General features: G+C 38.4%; 1 protein-coding gene across 1 annotated transcript in view; it reads left to right on the top strand.

Annotated features, from left to right (window-relative positions):
• Positions 1-905: 905 nt before the first annotated feature.
• The window catches only part of myo3a (myosin IIIA), a 45948-nt gene continuing 26942 nt past the window's right edge, over positions 906-19911 (top strand). Inside the window, exons 1-13 of the mRNA XM_053494507.1 lie at positions 906-925; positions 2141-2296; positions 3276-3314; positions 5038-5137; positions 7029-7145; positions 7405-7509; positions 12127-12210; positions 13593-13795; positions 15750-15848; positions 15930-16044; positions 17195-17321; positions 18698-18908; positions 19372-19519. Of these exons, the coding sequence (XP_053350482.1) occupies positions 906-925; positions 2141-2296; positions 3276-3314; positions 5038-5137; positions 7029-7145; positions 7405-7509; positions 12127-12210; positions 13593-13795; positions 15750-15848; positions 15930-16044; positions 17195-17321; positions 18698-18908; positions 19372-19519 (1524 nt within the window). The remainder of the gene's footprint in view (positions 926-2140; positions 2297-3275; positions 3315-5037; positions 5138-7028; positions 7146-7404; positions 7510-12126; positions 12211-13592; positions 13796-15749; positions 15849-15929; positions 16045-17194; positions 17322-18697; positions 18909-19371; positions 19520-19911) is intronic.

Genomic DNA, 19911 nt, shown 5'->3' with positions numbered 1-19911 from the left:
TCAGGTTGTATGTAGTAGTCACAAAAAGCTCATCTAACACTTCCATAAGACCTGAAGGGCATCTATGACATTCCCATAACCTGGAAGAACATCACAAATCGTCAATGTGAGAGTCACTTTGCATGTTCTACATAAACTTAATGATTCATTAGTTTGTCATCAGTAAGCACAGGATCCAGGTCTGGTAATGGATCTGGGGTCAATACTGGAAACACTGGTTGGAAAAGGCGGGAATACACACTGAGTCACACACACACACACACACACACACACACACACACACACACACACACTTCAAGAGCTAATTTAGTACAGCCAATCCATCACTGAGCCAACCTTTATAACATGATCTAATTAAAATTATTGTGTAGTAAAATCTGTGGTTGTTGTTATTATTATTATTATTATTATTATTATTATTATTATTGTTGTTGTTGTTTGTCCTCTCCAATCTCCTTCCATTTGTCATTATATATTTTTATATTCCATGGAGTTAAAATTGGGTTTCCTCTAGTCCAAACCCGACTACCCCCCCTCCCCCCCCCACCCCCCATCTTAAAAGTTTGCTTAGAAATTGTTTCTTATCTTTAATTTTTTTGTCTATTCTTTCTCAAACAGAAATCCTCCACCGAGTCTGCAACAACCAGAGATCTGGTCCGATCAATTTAATGATTTCTTATGCAAGTAAGTGAAATGTGGAGTTTACAGACGATTGGTGTGATTTGAGCTGTTAAGTGACTCAGTGACAGTGACAAATGTCATATTGTTGGAGACAAGTTGAAGTGTCCGGTATCTGGATTGCATCAGACATAATTTTTAAACATGTACATTTACAGTACACTTGGAAATATAATAATGAGCTAATATTGCTGAGTCATGTGCATTTCATGAGATGGCCGTGTATAATGGCCGTCCTTTTCAGAAGGTTAATCAATATTACTGAATCAAGTGCTTCATTAGGATCTTCCTCACAACTATGTTAACTACAGTAGCCAGTTACATTATAAAATTGTAATTTCGGCAGCAAGTATTACTAACATAAATCAAGTGTGGTTGTTATTTTGCTTATATTGACTCCCCATTAATGACAAAGACATTTTCACATTTTCATTCAGAGTAAAGTAGGGTGACCATCTTTATCTTACTAAACACAACCAACTAAATGTATAAAATACATTTTACATATACCTGTTTAGAAAAACCAGCGATATTAAAAATACAGCCATTATGTGCTTTGGAAAAAGTCATAAATATATATATATAAGGGTTGACTTGTGATACAATTTCTGGTAAATGAAGGCTGATTGACATTTACATGAGACTCTTAACCGCAGTAAAACATTTCAATGGTGTTAACATTTTAAACAAGGTCGTACATCCGTGAATTACAATCCCAGCCGAGGTGGCCTCCCGCCAAGCTTTTTCCACATAAGGGCGAATGAGTTGCTGGGATGCCAATGTTTTATACGTGTAGCATTTAGTCTAATTATGGCGAACTGAGAAAACTTTCTACCTTGATGGCATCCAAGCACTAATGAACCATTTGGATAAGTGCATTAGTATAGAAATAAAGGAAAGTTTTATTCTAAGAACTGTGTTTTGATATTCAGCACAATATCAAAAGTCATGGTCAGAACTTCATTTACTTCAACTGAGAGTCTGTTTTAATGGATTTTGTCTTTATATCTTTGTTTCTAGTGATGTTTAGGTTATGCTGTGAAGCCTGAAATTAGTTCCCAAATATATATTGGCCCCCACAGATAAATTATATCAAAGCATTAGGATATATTTTAATTATGTTTGGCCATTCATTTCTTGTGTGAGTCTTATTATTAGTTTTTAATATTATTGCAACATTAAAGGTCATGGTTTTGCCCAATGGTTTTAACAGTCATAGACCATGCAAATTCATATTTTGATATGCATGTCTGCTTAAATGTTGTGGTTAACCTCTATCCTGATATTCAAAACAAATAAATAAAAAAAAAACAGATTTAAATGTGGTCAAAATCAGTTCAGGTCCGTTGTGCAAAATAGTGCAGCGGCTACGTTCTGCAAAACGTTTTGTAGCAAAGGCTTTATTACAGACTGGAATTCTCCATAAATATGTTTGTGTATTTTTGATTGTGCTTTAATTCAGGTGTCTGGTTAAAGACTTTGAGCTCCGGCCAACTGTTCAGGATCTTCTCCAGCATGGCTTCATCAAACAGGTCACAGGTCAAGAAGAAACTTTACAGAAACAACTGACCGATCTTATTGAACTCAACCAACAGATAGGAGTTATTGAGAAAACCAGGTAAGTTTAGCACTACATAAAGGCTAAAGATCTGTGACAACCTACAGATCTTGTTGTAGCTATATAAAGTACATCCATCCATAGGAACTTCCAACTGGGGACCGTGGTGGCCAATCGTTACCATTGTGTTTATTAATCAACATTCACACACTATGGGCAATTTGAGAATGCCAATTAGCTCAATCTGCATGTTTTTGGACTGTGGGAGGAAACCGGAGGAAACCCACCAAGCACGGGGAGAACATGCACAGGAGAACTCCACACACACAGACCCCCAAGGTGGAAAACGAACCCAGGACCTGTAGGTGCAAGATGACAGTATTAACCACTAAGCCACTGTGCTGTTATATATAGTACTGTACATACTGTATGTGTGCTGTATAACATTACAAATATGAAAACAGGAATAAAATAAATAAATTCATACCTACATTGTTGATTTGGAATGGAATGGGCCATTAAAGCCACCAGAGCAACATAAAGTTGCTTTGTACATTAGGATGTACAGTTACTGTGAAATAACCAACGTCATGGTTTTATCACAGTGTCTTGCCATCGATTATTTTTCCATAACAGCACATCGTGAGTGAGATACACGATTCATGTATTTTAAAGTAGTTCAAAATTCAGGACCACATAACACATGTTCTGAAATTATAAAGTGACATAAAATCTGGAGGATGGCTTTGTCTTGGTTGGCCACATAATGTTTAATCATCAATCCAATCTTAAGGGATTATTTAGGTAAACTTTTATTTATCCCTATGAACCCATCATTAGTATCAACTCGAGAAAAAAAAAAAAAACACCAGCAGAACCTGAGAATGGTAATCTTTGTACAGTGATCCATACAGTCTTTATCCTAAGCGGTGTCTGATTCCTATTCGACTACACCTTTGTTCTCGCACACCAGTCTGGCCAGTTTTCACTATGCCAAAGCTCTGTCTCTAAACCATTTGCATCATTTCTGTTGTTTAAGCCCTCAAGGAAAGACTGAGAGGAGAGTCAGTGATGACAGGTAGGGGATATCGGCTGCTTCGTGCCTCTCTGGGCTAAATAATTCATATCTAACCCTCATAACGCTGTGGTTCTCTAGGCTAGTGATTAAACTTATCAATGTTTTGTAGTGGTATGCAGTGCAGTCTGTGCTTTTGTGATACATGTAGTTTTCTAATGCTTTTTAACTAGCTTGTAGAGTCGATTTGCTTTTGTTTGTGACAATCGATTATTTATTTGCAATCATTTAATCTGGTAAATTCAACTGGTAAGTTTGAAATGGTCCAGAAACCTGGACGATCTGATAGAGACAAAGTGGCCTTTAAATTTTAAACACCTGTAATTGTTTATCTGACCTCTTAACAATGCGCCCAGAAAGTGAACCTGGTTCTTGCTCGTAAAGGCGAAGCATAAAAACATCAAATGGAACGAATACTAAAAAGGTGATTTAAGTAACCAGCAGCTACGGTACAGAGCTGATTCAGCTTTACTGGGCTTCTGTATTCCCTAAAACTCACAGATATAAGCAAAATGTGTTAGATAGAGATTAGATCGTATTGTGATTGACTTGTACTGGATTTAGAATTTTTTTTCATACTTTCGTTTGTACATAACTGAACTCCAATAACAAAGTTTCTATTCGATATTATCAAAATATTACCTTTTCCTACTATCACATTTACTTACTGATATACTTAGGTCAGAGAATGTAATTCGGTGTTCATTTTCAAATAGTAATTATTTTTATGCTTAATAATACTAAGATTTAGCACTTATTCTTAAATATTTTGGTTGGCAAGACCTTATTGTGGTATTTTCTGACAATGAAACATTTTAAAGTCCTCTTACCATTGGTGTGAATGAGAGGAACCCAAGAGGAATGGTGAGACTTCAGGGAGCAGAGGTAAAGAAGGTGCAGGACTTTAAGTACTTAGGGTCAACGGTCCAGAGCAATGGAGAGTGTGGAGGTAAAGAGGCGGGTACAGGCTGGAATGGGTGGAGAAATGTGTCAGGTGTGTTGTGCGATAAAAGAGTATCAGCGAGAATGAAAGGAAAGGTGTACAGGACAGTGGTGAGACCAGCGATGCTCTACGGCTTAGAGACAGTGGCGCTGAAGAAAAGACAGGAGGCAGAGTTGGAGGTAGCAGAGCTGAAGATGTTGAGGTTCTCCTTGGGAGTTACAAGGATGGATAGGATCAAGAATGAGTTTATCAGAGGGACAACCTATGTTAGATGTTTTGGAGATAAAGTCAGAGAGGCCAGATTGAGGTGGTTTGGACATGTTCAGAGGAGAGATGGTGAATATATCAGTAGAAGGATGCTGAGGTTGGAACTGCCAGGCAGGAGGTCTAGAGGAAGACCAAAAAGGCGATTTATGGATGTAGTGAGAGAGGACATGAAGTTAGTTGGTGTGAGAGAAGAGGATGCAGAGGATAGGGTTAGATGGAGGCAATTATTCATTAACAATTATTATGTTACTGTACACGTTCTATCCATTCATAACTACATTTATATTGCAAAATGAGATTCATCCACTATCTGTGTGAACTGTACGCACAATCATTTATCAACACCACTTGCACATTATAGGAACTTGCCTGGGAGTTCTTGCCACGTCACTGTACAGTTTTGACCGCAACTCCAAGCCCTTTCCACATGTGTGGACTGTTAAAGGAGTTCCTGGGAGTCCAGCGTTTCAGACATACAGTGCATTTCATTAAGTTGCTACTGTTTGGTTGTTACAGACACACAAGAATCCACACTAAAAAAGGCAACATCATGAAGTCCCAGAGTGACGAACTTGATGACATGGAGGATCTGGCAACCTTGGAAGTGCTCGATGAAGTAAGTTTTTTTCTTCTTCTCCGGAACAACAAATCATACACAACTTTTAATTCACCATATGTAGCACTCTCAATCAGCTATATATAGCTCAAGAAAAAATAAAATGAGCTCAGCCCTGCATAACAACCCTGCGTTTGTAAAAGCTCACAGTGATGACTTCCTCCGGCAGCCCCATTTTTAACCGTCAGATGACTGCATGAGCAAAACAAACAGTTTAGAGGACAATAACGGTTTCTATGCATTAAACTGCATTCGCAGTGATTTATGATCGCGTTGGCTCCCATGGGCGTACTAAAAGATACAAATCGCTCACACAGCTGCAGATGGATTTCCCACATCCATTACAGCATCGTGCTTTGCTCTGAGGAATTTGATGCTCACTTTATTTCTTATGTCCCCACAGTGATGGTGGCAGACGATAGGCTGAGACAAAGGGAAATCAGTCGTGTCTGGCCCGAACACAGAGGATATGAGACGAAAATGGTTTTATTGCTGCTTTTCTTTTGTTTTGATATATAGATCAAAAAACAAAAAAACTAATCAGTACTACGGTTAAAGTAACAAAAATTTGCTAAATTTATTTCTAATTTGAAATATTTAATAATATAAAACTGTTCCTTCTATTTTTTTTTTATATTTAAATCACGTTCAGTTTAGACAGATCCACCAGATTGACAAAGCTCTCAAGGCTGGATGGAAATTAAAGAAAAAAATCTACAGAATGGTTTTAGAAACTGACTTCACGTGTTGATAGAGTGACTCTCCCTCTTTACAAAAGTTACTATTAAAATACAGACTCCGTTACAAGCCATGCATTGGCGCCATCATTAAACCCAACTCTTGAATCCTTTTTAAAAATCCCCTTCGTCTCAGTTGATGGTCCCCCACTGTGTGAAGTGGTTTTCAATGCTGGTTTCCCGTTTCTTTAAACTTTTTTATCCATCTGTGCACATTGCGCTTGTAAATGAAGTTATCTCTGTAAACATTCTGGCTTGTGATGGAGACTATGGTGAGTAGCACATAGAGGTTATGTCACCCCGTCTGTGATTTCATCATGGACAGAAAGTCAAAAAAAGAGCGAACATGAAATTCTGCATGAAACTGGGAAAAGCTGGTTTATGGTATTGCTGCTAGGAGTCGTTGGAGGTGTTTTGAGTGGCACACACACTTCAAGAGAGGAACGTCACTGGGCGATGACGAGAGATCAGGAAGACCTTTAACGAGAAGGAACATAAGAAGTGTTGAAGTCTACTAAGAACTCACTCGGCGTGCCGTGGATGACTCGTCCTTCATGTTAAGGTTTATTACTGGTGACGAACCTTGGGTTTATAGGTACAGTATGACCCTGAGACTTCACAGTGGAAAACAAGGCAGGTTTACAGCTCGACCAAGTGTAGGCTCATTGGCGTTTTTGACATTTGCGGCATTGTGCATCGACAATCCCCTGGGGCCATATGTGACCGGATCTATGGCATTTTGAAACTTTTGGATATCACCTTATAGCAAAGGTTGACACCATAGGACTGGTAGTAGCAGAAGTAGTAGGATCAAGCGGTAGTAGGAATAGTAGACAATAATAATAGCAGAAGTAAAAGTATTGGTTGTATTAGCAGTATATAGTGCGTCTCTCCTACCAAAGGTCACTTAACTATTAGAAAAGTAATACCACATATGAGTAACATAAAGTAACCACATATGTTCCTTTCTTTCTTTCTTATTCCAAAAAAATGTGTAACTTCTAAATAATTAGCAAATTATTTTTGTATGAACCTGTTTTTTACTTTATTCATTCTTTCTCTCTCTCTTGTTCACACTCTGTGTGGTAACCAGTCTTTGTGCATGTCATGTACCCGGTGTGTATGTGCGTAAAACGTGTTTGTCTGTTCACAAGGACACAGTGACGGAACAACTGCAGAAGCGCTACGCTAACGAGCAGATCTACACGTATGTGGGAGACATCCTTATCGCTGTCAACCCCTTCCACGAGATTGATCTGTACACTCCTGAGGTGTGTATGTGTGTGTGTGTGTGTGTGTGTGTGTGTGTGTGTGTAAGCACTAAAGACTAGACCTCCTCCATATTTCATTATAGATAAGATCAGCATCTCCCTCTTTCTTTCTGCCTCTCTCTTTCTTCTTTCAGCATTCAATCTCATTTCATTTCCTTCTTGTGAATGAAGCTTAATATTTTAATCATTTGCATTCACGTGCAGTGTTTGTATTGTCTTTTTCTCTTTTTAAAAAATTTTTTCTCTGTGCTTTCTTCAGCATGCAAAGATGTACATCGGGGTGAAGCGCACAGTAAATCCACCCCACATATACGCCGTTGCTGACATCGCCTACCAGTCCATGGTGTCGTACAACTCCGATCAGGTGATTCACAGCAACTATATCTATATATTTTAAGTCTAAAGGCAGGTGTTGAATTCAATTTACAAGAACAATACAAATTTATTGATATAATTAAATGAGAGACATGAGAGAAGAAGTCCTCTTAAAGGAGACATATACAAATGATGTAAGATATATGTAAAAAAAAAAAAAAGACTTTTTCAGTGCTCGTGGATGTTTCTATGTACAGCAGTACCTTGGCATATGAAGTTAATCTGCTCCTGCGACGAGTTTGTAGACAAAATTTTATATTGTAAAGCGTGTTTTCCCATAGGATATGATGTAAATGCAGATAATCCGTTCCAGCCACCCAAAAATATTACCAATTTCTAACACTATAGTCATATCATTGCATTTAAAAACAATCAAAACAGTCAAGGAAATGAAGCAAAACATAAAACAAATAGACATTAAACCTCACTTAACCTTAATTTATGATTCCTCTTGGCACCGACTGCTTTAAAAACTACACTGAAAGCCGCTTAGTTTTTTTTTTGCTATCGTCCCTGATAACATTCTTGGGACCCACGGTACTATGTCTTCACTAAATCTTGCACAAAAACAAACAAACAAACAACCTCCAAAAAATATGTAAACTTGCTTCACTGGACTTTCCACTGACACAAACAAGTTTTGATTGGCTCTCAAACGTACGCACAACTTAGCTGGCGCTTGGCTTGGCCCGGTTTGTTTGCTGAAAATGCTTTGTATGCCTATGCAAATTTTGCACACAATTTCAGTTCTAAAGATAAAAGATTTTAAGGCCGTATGCCCGAGATACCACTGTGGGAAGGGCCTACCAGCCAACAAACTGTGGAATAAAGAACCATTTAGTATGAAATTTCTTAAAAAAATTCGAAGTCAGAATTCATGCAAGAAAAACGGGCCATTTACGTAGATTTCCTTTTCCATGGGCTGGCCGAACAGGGCTGAACACTTTTAAAAGACTTTTATTGTTTTCTTTGTTCACGCCACACTGTCATGTTCAAGACTAGCGCTAGTGCTAAAGCTAGCTGGTAAAGGGGACCTACTAGCTAAATGGATTTATTTTTACCTATTTTTGGTGAAGTCCCAGCTATGGTCAGCAAAACCTGCTGGTGTTCGACTGCTTCATCATCCTGAGGCAGTACAAAACTGGACTGGCCACAAAACTCCAGATGGACTTATTCCTAGCAGTGAAAAGAAGGTTGTGCTGTGCAGATGTTGCTGGAAATGGGTCTCTCGATGGAGGAAAAAAGTATTCATACAGTAGTTGAGTATTATTTCCACTCATATGGAAGTAATTGTAAATGTGGACCGAGTTTGAAAAAAGTGGCAGAACACATTCACTAAGACGGCACCAAGTAACACAGTTATGCTGTCTATTGCTATGAAATTTTGCCGTTCTAGTAGTGGACTGTGTCAACATTACCCGAGCAAATCGTCTATTTTTGCAGAAGCAGCAACTTTAAAGTGATAATGAAAAACTTATAAAATCAATAAAATGATTGAAGAGGGTTTGTGAGTGGAAGCCTACTGTACATCCTAGGTAGGGCTTGCATTATGATGAGATCATAATTAAAGAAGAGAGAAAAATTCTGTACATTATATCTCCAGTGTTTGTATTTTAAGTCTAAAGGCAGGTGTTGAATTCATTTTACAAGACCAATACAGAAACTCCTCTTAAAGAAGACATATTATAGAAAATAGACTTTTTTTAAGTGCTATTGGATGTTTCTACAGTATGTACAGTACAGTGGTACTTCGGCATGCAAATTTAATCCACTCCATAGGCGAGCTCTTTGGGTAAAATTTTGTATTCTGAAAAAGTTTTCCCGTAGGAAATAATGTAAGTAATAATAATCCATTCCAGCCATCCAAAAATATTAAACTATTTCCACACTATAAACCATATTATTGCATTTAGACATCACTTAACCTTAATTTATGATTTCTCTTGGCACCGGCTGCTTTAAACACCAAACTGAAAGTATCGCAGTTTTCTACTTGCTATCCTACTTTGTAACATTCTTGGGACCCATGCAGAAAATGAAAATAAAAACAAACAAAAAATATGTAAACTCGCTTCACTTGACTTTCGACAAGTTTTGAATGGCTCAGATGTACACACAACTTAGCCAGTGTTTGGGTCAGCTCGGTTTGTTTGCTCGTACTGTATGCCAAAAATGCTTAGTATTCTCAAGCAAATGTTGTAAAAGGATAAAATATTTTAAGGCGGGGCATTCATGTGCCAAGGCACCACTGTGGGAACCACCACCATCAGCCCACAAACTGAAATTAAACAACTTAGTCACTTGTTACTATTCAGCCTTGATCAGAATTCATGGAAAAAACAGACCATCCAGATTTTCAGCCTAATTCTCTATCACACCCGGCTCACATATATGAATAACCCGAGTATTTCCCTTCCCTTCCCACTTTTGGAAGATCTGCCATATTGTTTTCTTTGCCACAGTAAAAGCACTGTCATGTTCGAGACTAACGCTAGTGCAGGAGCTGCTTTGCTTTTGGCTGAACAAACCAGCACAAATCATTACAATCATTACCTGGCAAAGGGAGCCTAAGAGCTAGATGGATTTTTTTTTTTGCTATTTTTGGTGAAGTCCCAGATCTGGTCAGCAAAACCTGCTGGTGTTTTCCCACCACTCTGTGTCCTCCATTATGCGCCAAAATATACATTACTGAAAATCACGCCATTGTCATTTGCAATTGTCGATCTGCCATGACTCCAGACTCACTTGTTGCCAGTAGGGAAAAGAAAGTTGTGTTGTGCAGTTTGTTGTTGGAAATAGGTTTCTTGACGGCGGAATACCGTTAAGTGAATCAACACACTAAGCATACCATGGTAAATCATCACACTTTTTTTCAGAGGAAATAAACCCACAGATGACAAGAAGGTAAAATTGTTCATCTTTTTATTATAGTACTGTATACTTTGGTGCATATTGTACAAATCCTCTAAGCATCGCCAGTGATGTTGAACATTGTTTTTTGTCAGAAAATAGTGTGTACATTAATAGTAGATAAATTTCTTTCCAAAATTTTATTTATTCCCTCACTCATTCTCTATAGCACTTATTCTGGAGCCTTTTACAGGAGACTTTGGGCTTAAAGCAGGGACATCTTGAAAGGGCACACATACATATGGGCAATTTGAGAACGCCAATTAGCCTACTCAACATGTGGGAGGAAACCAGAGTACTTCGAGCAAACCCACCAAGCATGGGAAGAAAATGCCAACACTACACACACACACACACACACACACTGACCAGAGGCAAGAATCGAACCCCCTAAACCTTGAAGTTCGAGGCCACAATGCCACTGTGCCACCTTTATCCAAAATTATTATCAAATCAATGTTTTTTTTTTCATCTGTGGTGAAGACATTTGTCAGATTTTCATCTTTAGATGCGCTAGAGTCCTCCCCCAATCACGCGGAGCTCCATTCACAGTCAAATTTTATGTAAGTGACTCTATTCAGATGTAAATAAATGCTAAATTCCACATTGTTTTGAGAAGAGTGATGTGTTTAGTGTCCTGCGTCCAACAGAGTAAAAAAAAGGCCTTAAATGAAGAGATAGAAGACATATTACGATTAGATAAGACATTCTGTTTTGCTATGTTGTTTATTGGGTTATTATTATGGATTTTATTTTGCGTATGCTTTGTGACAACTGCCACTTTTTTATAACTAGAATAAAGTAACACTTTTACAAAGACAGTGGATTATACCGTGTTATTCCCAGCAGACTCTCCAAGCTCAAAAGTTTCCATAGAAGTGTTCTCATTTCAGTACTCCATCGGTAGAAGAGGGGCAGGGTGACAAACAGCAGCTCATTTGCCTTTAAAGCATCAGGCACAAAAAAATCCTGCTGTTCTGAAGACACCAATGGCGCGTCCTCCTTGTTCCATCTTCTTAGTAAAACTACCCCAGTGGAAAAACATTACTGTCCCTGTCTCCCATATGACAGAAATTATGAAATATTAATGTAATAGAGGAGGATCACTTTGGTATGTGTGCTACTACCATGGAACATTGATCAAAATGTAACTGGCACGAAAATCTTATACACATTATTTACAAACAAGCACTAGCAGGAGGAGACAACAGATGGTTTAAACCGGCTATTATCTTGTGTTTACAATAGAAAAATGCATAGTTTTATGAAAATCATGTACAGTATAATTCCCATGTCCAACCTACAGAAGGACAAGACAGCTTTGAGAGGATCACATAACTGGTAACATGCATACGAACACATCTGCTTGTCTTGAATTCTTTGACCAGTAGGGGGGTTTGTGTGTAAATGAAACCTCGAGAAATGAACCTTTTGTGAACCAACTGGCTGGAAGGCTTCAAGGTTTCATAAAGCTTCATCTCGCCATCACTAACGACAAGACGAGAAGATCCTGACAATTATTTAATATTTCTAAACAGAATTCAGCAGACGCCTTTAGACTGTCATTATACTATCGTTTGGCATGAATAGCATTACTGCTCCAGAGGCTGTAGATTAGGTTAAAGCCACTGGAATATCTCTTTAATGTTAGTGGTGTGGATTCACACTAATGTCTCGTTTTTCTCCTCATGTGCAGTGTATTGTCATAAGTGGGGAAAGCGGTGCGGGAAAGACAGAGAGCGCTCACCTCCTGGTCCAGCAGCTCACCGTCCTCGGCAAGGTCTCGTCAAGTTGTTTCATTTATGTTGTTTGTGCATTTTTAATAAAACATCAGTTCTTTATAAAGCATAAAAAACATGCTTATAAATTACATACTTTATAAAAGGTCTAACCTTACAGTGTAGTTGTTACCAAAATCCAAAAACACTACCAGTCAAAAGTTTGGACACATGTTCCTATTAAATGTTTTTTCTTTATTTTTATTGGGATCGTTTAGTCAACAAAACTATTTGAAATAACCCGGAATGTTTTATATTTTCAAGTTAACCTGTAATAATTTTCCAGCAATCTTGAAGGTGTTCACAGAGTTGTTCAATCTCTGGTCCAGCTCATCCCAAACCATCTCAGATAGGGTGATTGTAAAGAGAAGGTCATCTGATGCAGTGCTCCATCACTCTTCTTCTTGGACAAACAGCTCCTACGTACCCTAGTGGCAGTTTTGGGATCATTGGATGGCATGTTGCTGCAAAATCCTGTTGGCCATGTTGGGTGTGAACTTAATTTTGAAGTCACCAACAGTGTCACCAATTAAATAAAATAAAGAACAAAAACACCATCACATCTCCTCCTCCATATTTCAAAGTCTAACCAAGACACAACAGTTTGGATTCATCAGTCCAAAGGTCAGATTTATACTGATCTGTCAATTCCTTGTGTTTCTTGGCCCAAGCAGGACAAGTGGATGTTGAAATAAGCCTGCCACTTGAGCACTTTATGAGGAGCATTTGTGAGGTGCTGTAAATCGGCAGATTCTGAAGCTGATCTTTCTAATAAACTTATCGTCTGAGGCAGAGGTAGCTCTCGGTCTTCCTTTCTTGGGACGGAGCCAGTTTCATTATGGTGTTTGGGGTTTTGGTGACCACACGTGAGGATACATTTAGTTCTTGAGATATTTCGGATTGCCTTACATTCAGTCAAGTAATGATGGACTCTTTCCTTTTTACTTAACTGAGAGTTTCTTGCCATAATATGGATTTATAGTAGCACTATAGGGCTATTGACTCTGTACACACCCTTCCTCTGCACAAGATAATTCACGCTCTAAAGCACATTAAGAAAGGAAAGAAATCTCACAGATTAACTATTGATCAGGCACACCTATAAATTGAAAACAATTCCAGGTGACTTTCACAGGAACCTGATGAGAGAAGGCCATGAGTGTGCCAAGCTAAATGGAGCTACTTTGGACAATCTAAAATCTAAAACACATTCTGGGTTGTTTAACACTTATCTCTTTACTGAATAATCCGTAGGAGGTTTGTCCAAACTTTTGACTGGTAATGTAACACCATGAGCGGTGTTCCTGATGCTGTTTGCTAAAGATCCTCCCACAGAATCTCACCAAAGCTCACCAATCAAAAAGTGTTTTATTTTTTAACTTAGGCAAACAACCGAACCCTCCAAGAAAAGATTCTTCTCGTGAACAACCTCGTAGAAGCATTCGGAAACGCCTGCACAGTCATCAACGATAACTCCAGCCGCTTTGGGAAATATCTGGAGATGAAATTCACGTGTGGAGGAACGGTGGTGGCAGCTCAGATCTTCGAATACCTGCTGGAGAAATCCCGTGTCATTCACCAGGCAGTGTGAGTGTCATTTATCATTTGTTCTAGTTTAAAAATGGAGATTAAATGACAAAAAGGGTACTGAACATAATTTGCCATGATTTTTAATTTTCTTGTCGGAAAGGATACTGTAAAACTGTACCGTGCAGATGTGATGAGCAAAGGGGCTGTCAGAGTGTAAATAGATTTTCTTTAAAAGGAAAAAATGAAGCTGCCCTACTTGAGAGTAGAGTGCTTTTTAAAAAGTGTATGAATAGCATAATCAGGGGAGTCTTTCATTCAACAGCAGTGCTGAAATCACTCTGACGCCAAAGCAAAACATGGAGGATAATTACAGAGGCAACTTGCAGTAATTAGAAACCTGCAGATTGATGGAGACTGATTATGCAAAGCCTTGTTACTTTTCCTAATGTAAAGGGAGTTTGTGTGTGTGTGTGTTGCTAAATGTCTGTGTACTGTATGTATATAAGTATGAACCGAAATATACTGTACATCTATGATGGATTTCCTTCAAGGTTCCTCTCAAGGTTCCTTCTTCTTGTGATCTTTGGTCACTACATCATGGGTCTGATTCGAATTGTAGTTGGTGTGAAAATGTTAAGCAGTAGTGTACAATGGGTTGTTTCAGGATTTTATGACTGTGTTGTAGATTGTACAAACATGTGTAGATGTTGGTGCTCCATCTGTATAAAAACATAATAAAACCACCTGATCATAGAGGGTCTCAGTATTAGGAAAATACAACCTCAGATGAACAATAAATAACCTTTTTTACAGTGACATTATTTATTTAACAAAGAAAAAAAAATGTGGTCAATACTAAGTACTCCCTATAATCCAATAGCTTTAAGATTAAGAGATTTGAGGTCCACCTTTAGCATCAATAAGTAATAGTTTCATGCATGACTTTATCAGTTTCTCACAACATTATGGAGAAATTTGGGCCCATTCTTCATTTAAACATTTCCTCAGTTAATTGAAGTTTTTAGAAGTTTGCTTATGCACACCTCTCTTAAAGTCCTGTTGCAGCACTTCAGTTGGGTTGAGGTCTGGACTTGGACTAGGCAATTCCAAAACCTTGATTCTTTTATTTTTCAGTCATTCTGCTGTAGATTTACTGGTGAGCTTAAGATCATTGTCCTGTTCCATAACACAATTTTGACCAAGCTTTAGCTGTCAGATTTCCTCACATTTGCCTCTAGAATACTCTGGTATACAGAGGAGTTCATGGTCGACTCAAAGAATAAAGATGCCCAGGTCCTTCAGCTGCTTAACAAGCACACATCATCACCCCTCCACCGCCGTGCTTGACAGTGGGTATAAGGTGTTTTTGCTGAAATGCTAATTGGGTTTATTGCCAAACAAGGGGCTCGACATTAAGGACAAACAACTCCACCTTGGTCTCATCGGTTTATATCACATTGTGGTTTGTTCAGGAGCAGTTTTGCAAACCTCATTTATGCTTCCATTTTCTTTTTAGACAGAAGAGGCTTTCTCCTGTCACACCTTCCAGGCAAACCATACTTGTTCAGTCTTCTTCTAATTGTGCTGTCATGGACTTTAACATTTACCATGCTCAGTGTCTTGTAGGGTCTGGGATGTCGCTCTTGTATTTTTTTGCGTTTCTTTGCATTGCACATTGACATTGCATGGTCTGTCCTTGGGGTAATTGTGCTGGAACATCCGTTCCTGGGAAGACTGTCAACTTTCTTTAATGCTTTCTAATTGTGAAAACTGTGGAATGTTGAACTTTAAACTGTTTGGAGATGGTTTTATAACACTTAATACTGTATATATTTACATCTTTATTGTAAATCCTGGAATTAAATCTTTTGTGAGAGATATCCCATCTACTCTACTTTATTCTGATGTTTTAGCTTTGCCTTGAAAAAGCATCGATGGTCAATAAACCTGGTGGCCCACTCACCTCAGTAAAACAACTGACTTCACGATCCATTTCTTTCTCCTCTGATAGCGGGGAGCGTAACTTCCACATTTTCTACTACATCTACGCTGGCCTGGCCGAGAGAAAGAAGCTCGCTCACTACAAGCTTTCTGACAGTAAAATTCCAAAGTAGGTTCCTTTATGAAGGTTGTAAATTTAGTGCATTATTTATTGGTCGTTTCTGAACTTCTTTTACTCTGCTCACTTCAGGTACCTTCAGAATGAAAATGTCAAGCTTGTGCCAGACATCGTGGGAAACGCCTCGTACAAGGATCAATTCGAAGCAGTGGAGCAGTGTTTCAAAGTAATCGGCTTCACCCTTGAGGTAATGCTTTGTGTGGGGTGGATGATGTAGAGGTTTTTTTTTTTATGAGTGTATGTGCGAGCTGCTGCTCCTGAATTTTGGCACTTATATTATTTCTGGACCTAATTGAGCATAAAGTTATTTCTAAGATAGACATTTGCTATATAAGGGAAATTATAAAATATCCAGACAGGGGTTTTACTGTACATGTGTCTATTCTCACACAGGGTAACATAAAATGTCCAAAAGCTACATACTGTATACTAGGATGGGTTTTCAAGTCAAACCAGGACTTCCTTAATTTCTATATATAATCCCCTGTTACACTAATACACTTATCCCAGCGTTTCACTAGTTCTTGCATACGATCAAGGTAAAAAGTTTTATCATTATGCTGGAGCCATGATCGGACTGTCTGCTTCATGTCTGACACTGGCCCCCCAAGAATTCCTTTAATGGCTCTAACATGTGAAAATAATATATACATATAGATGTACAGTATATAGTTATATATATGCAGCTGTGTAGCTTTATTTTAAAAAAAAAATCCAGTGCTTTCAGTTTCTTTATGTAAATTGTTATCTGTGATGGGAGAAATGAAAAATGTCTCAAGCATGAAATAATCAGGAAGAGTCTGTTTAGAATGGAGACAGTTTGATTTGTGATATGTAGGCGTCGTGGCATCGCGGTTGAGAAATGTCTGGTTAATTTGACATCAATCCAGCGTGGGGATTGGCTCAGAGTGAGGAGGTAAGTGATGGGAGTGTGAGTGGCGTAACATGATGAAACATGGCGTATAGCGAAGAGCTAATGAAAACGACAGTCAGAGAAACACCCCTGTACTGCCTGCCTTTCTGTGGAGCTCAGGAGCTGTCTAATCTCAGGGAATACGCCATCAAATTCATTACAAAATAGCGCTATAATGTCATTTTGGTGAAATGGATTTTAATTAGCAGATAATCTTAGCTATCCAGGGTGTGGTTCTTATTTTTCGTTTTGAACATTGAGTTAATAAGCTAACAATACAAATTAACAACACACAAACAATCCTGTGGTAAAAAAAAAAATACTTGAGATTGCAGCCAGGAAATGAATTTATCTTTGCATTTGCATCAGACTTTTTATTTAATATTTCCTGTAACCCTTCATTTCAGCTTGTTTTCCTTCACAGGAATTAGGAAGTGTGTACAGCATTGTTGCAGCCATCCTAATCACCGGAGACATCGAGTTTGCTTCAGTGGCTACAGAGCACCAAACTGACAAGAGCAACATTGAAAACGCGGCTGTGTTAGAGAGCGGTAAGTTAAAGAATGCTGGGTAGCAGGTTAGCACGCTAGTGCAGCGAAATGAGATGGAGAGGTGAGTTAGCCCAACCGGTAGTCTGCATGCTTCTGATGTAAGTAGGTGTAACAACTACTAATATCTAGTTACATAGGCTTAATTTACTGGTGGTTGTTACCCAATGACACAACCCCCCCGCCCCTCCCCCCCCCCCCCCACACACACACACACACACTTCACTCCATTATCAAAAAACAATCGATAAAAGCCCTAAATATTATGATGTGAAGACTATTTTTTTTAATTCCTAACTGTTAGAAAACAAGTGATTGACTTTCTCGACTGAATGTAACTCGCAGGTGAACAATACCCCCCCCCCACACACACACACACTTCTAAACCCATACCTGACAAGAAAAGTGAAAGACTAAAACACCTCCCAATACTTTTAAATGTTTTTTTAACTTTTAAAAGCAAAAATAAAAATACTGTAAGAACAAACTGATATGCTACAAATTCTGTGCTTTCACATACAGTGAATGATTTTATGGTGTTTAACTGCATTAGTTCAGTTAAACCATGTTGTTTTGGTACTGTACGTCTCTTCCTCTTGAAATTAATATGAAACATGCTATTTGACAAAAATAAATAAATGCATCGCTTGGTTCGGCTGGGGTCAGGGGTTGCTCAACCACCACAATGTTGAACCCAAAGTTGGGCTTGTAACCTTTTTCTGGAACCTGACTGGCTGAAATTAATCAACTGGCTGTTCAGTTCTAAGAGTAACTGTTTATTATTTATTTTTATTTTTATTTATTTAAATTGCGGCTTTAGTGCAGCTGATTTAAAAAGAAAGAAAAAATGCAGGAAGCATTGGGACATGGGAGCATTGCTGATTGGTCAAACATGAGGAATACTTTTGAAGAAGTTTTAGCTAAAACCATTTAGCTTATTAGCTCCAAAATAGCTTTTATTTATTTAGTTATTTATTTATGACCCAAAAATAATCTGGATGGAGCTTGTCATATCTGACATTGCTGATTGGTTTAACCGAGGTTCATTATAGATTGTACCAACGTCAAATAAATGATGTTCTTTGTCCTTTGGTAACATTATTGGATTAAAGAAAAAAGTTTCCTGTATGGTGAGATTTATTGAATATTTATTTACGGTATCTCCAGTGTCAGTATTTTTATGGATTTCAAATGCAAAGCTGTAACGGGAAAAAGTTCTACAGACAATCTGCAGATTCTTGATAACGGGACAAGCTGCATTTCTTAATTTTTTTTTTTTTTTTTTTTTTTTTTTTTTTTACGTCAAAGGAAAGCACGCTGGTAAGAAAATCAGAATTTTGTGTGTGTGTGTGTGTGTGTGTGTGCGTATTGTTTTGTAGCTGCTTCTTTGCTGTGTATACGCCCGGATGAGCTGAGAGAGGCTCTCACTTCACACTGTGTGGTGGCTCGGGGTGAGACCATCGTCCGGCCCAACACTGTTGAGAAAGCCACGGAGGTGCGGGACGCCATGAGCAAAGCTCTGTACGGGCGCCTCTTCAGCTGGATCGTCAATCGCATCAACACCCTGCTGAGACATGAAAACCAGAGCAGGTGAGAAAGAAAGAGTCAGAGAGAGTGGAGGATAAAGACAGCATGGAAAATGAACAAATGATAAAAAAGCTGCTTTTTCAATAAAAATTTTTTTGAATGTGTAGAAAAAAACTAGAGCTCATTTTTACTGATACAGTATGTAGGAAAATAATCAATGACGGGTGGACTCTATAAAGCATAATTATTGTTCAAATCTGGCACTTGATTATATCGCAATCACGGCACATTATGAAGTAGTGTTGCCACAACAAGCAAGAGTGTCATACTAATACATTCATGATACTAGAAAAGTCTTAAAGGATGCATTGTTATCCACTAAAACTGTCATTTGGTGCCAGAGCTGCTGTTATAGAAAATTAATCAGATTTGAGAATTAAACATAGAAAAAAATATCAATGCATCTGCTGGACGCCTAGCAAGAAAGAACTTTATTTCATAAAACCATCCATTCTTCTATTCTCAGTGCGGAAGACGAGGAGCAAAACATCGGCATCCTGGACATCTTCGGCTTTGAAAACTTCAAGCGCAACTCTTTCGAGCAGCTCTGCATCAACATCGCCAACGAGCAGATTCAGTTCTACTTCAATCAGCACATATTCGCCTGGGAGCAGGTACGTTCTGAATGTCCTGACAGCGCACAAGCACAATTTATTTCCTCCCTCCGATAGAAGTGAAAGCTATTTTCATCCACGCGATGGGGGAACATAATGTACCTTTAATAATTTATTTAATTTGGTCTCACTCTGACGAGCAGTGCAAAGGAGAGATGTGCAGAATTGTGTTAGACTGACAGTTACCCTGATTATTACAAGGGCCGTTCAAGTCAAACCGGGACTTGTGGTAAAATTTCTGGTGAATGAAGGTGTACTGTAGAAAACAGGAGATTGACATTAACAGAAGACTATAAGGGAAAACCGCTGATGAGACTCTTAGTCACAGTAAAATATTTAAACGGTGTGGACGTTTTAAAGAAGGCTGTACGTCTGTGGCTCAGAGCTTACTG

This window comes from Clarias gariepinus, chromosome 4 (assembly GCF_024256425.1).
Source record: "Clarias gariepinus isolate MV-2021 ecotype Netherlands chromosome 4, CGAR_prim_01v2, whole genome shotgun sequence".
Lineage (NCBI taxonomy): Eukaryota > Metazoa > Chordata > Actinopteri > Siluriformes > Clariidae > Clarias > Clarias gariepinus.
This window is presented reverse-complemented; position numbering and strand designations above follow the sequence as displayed.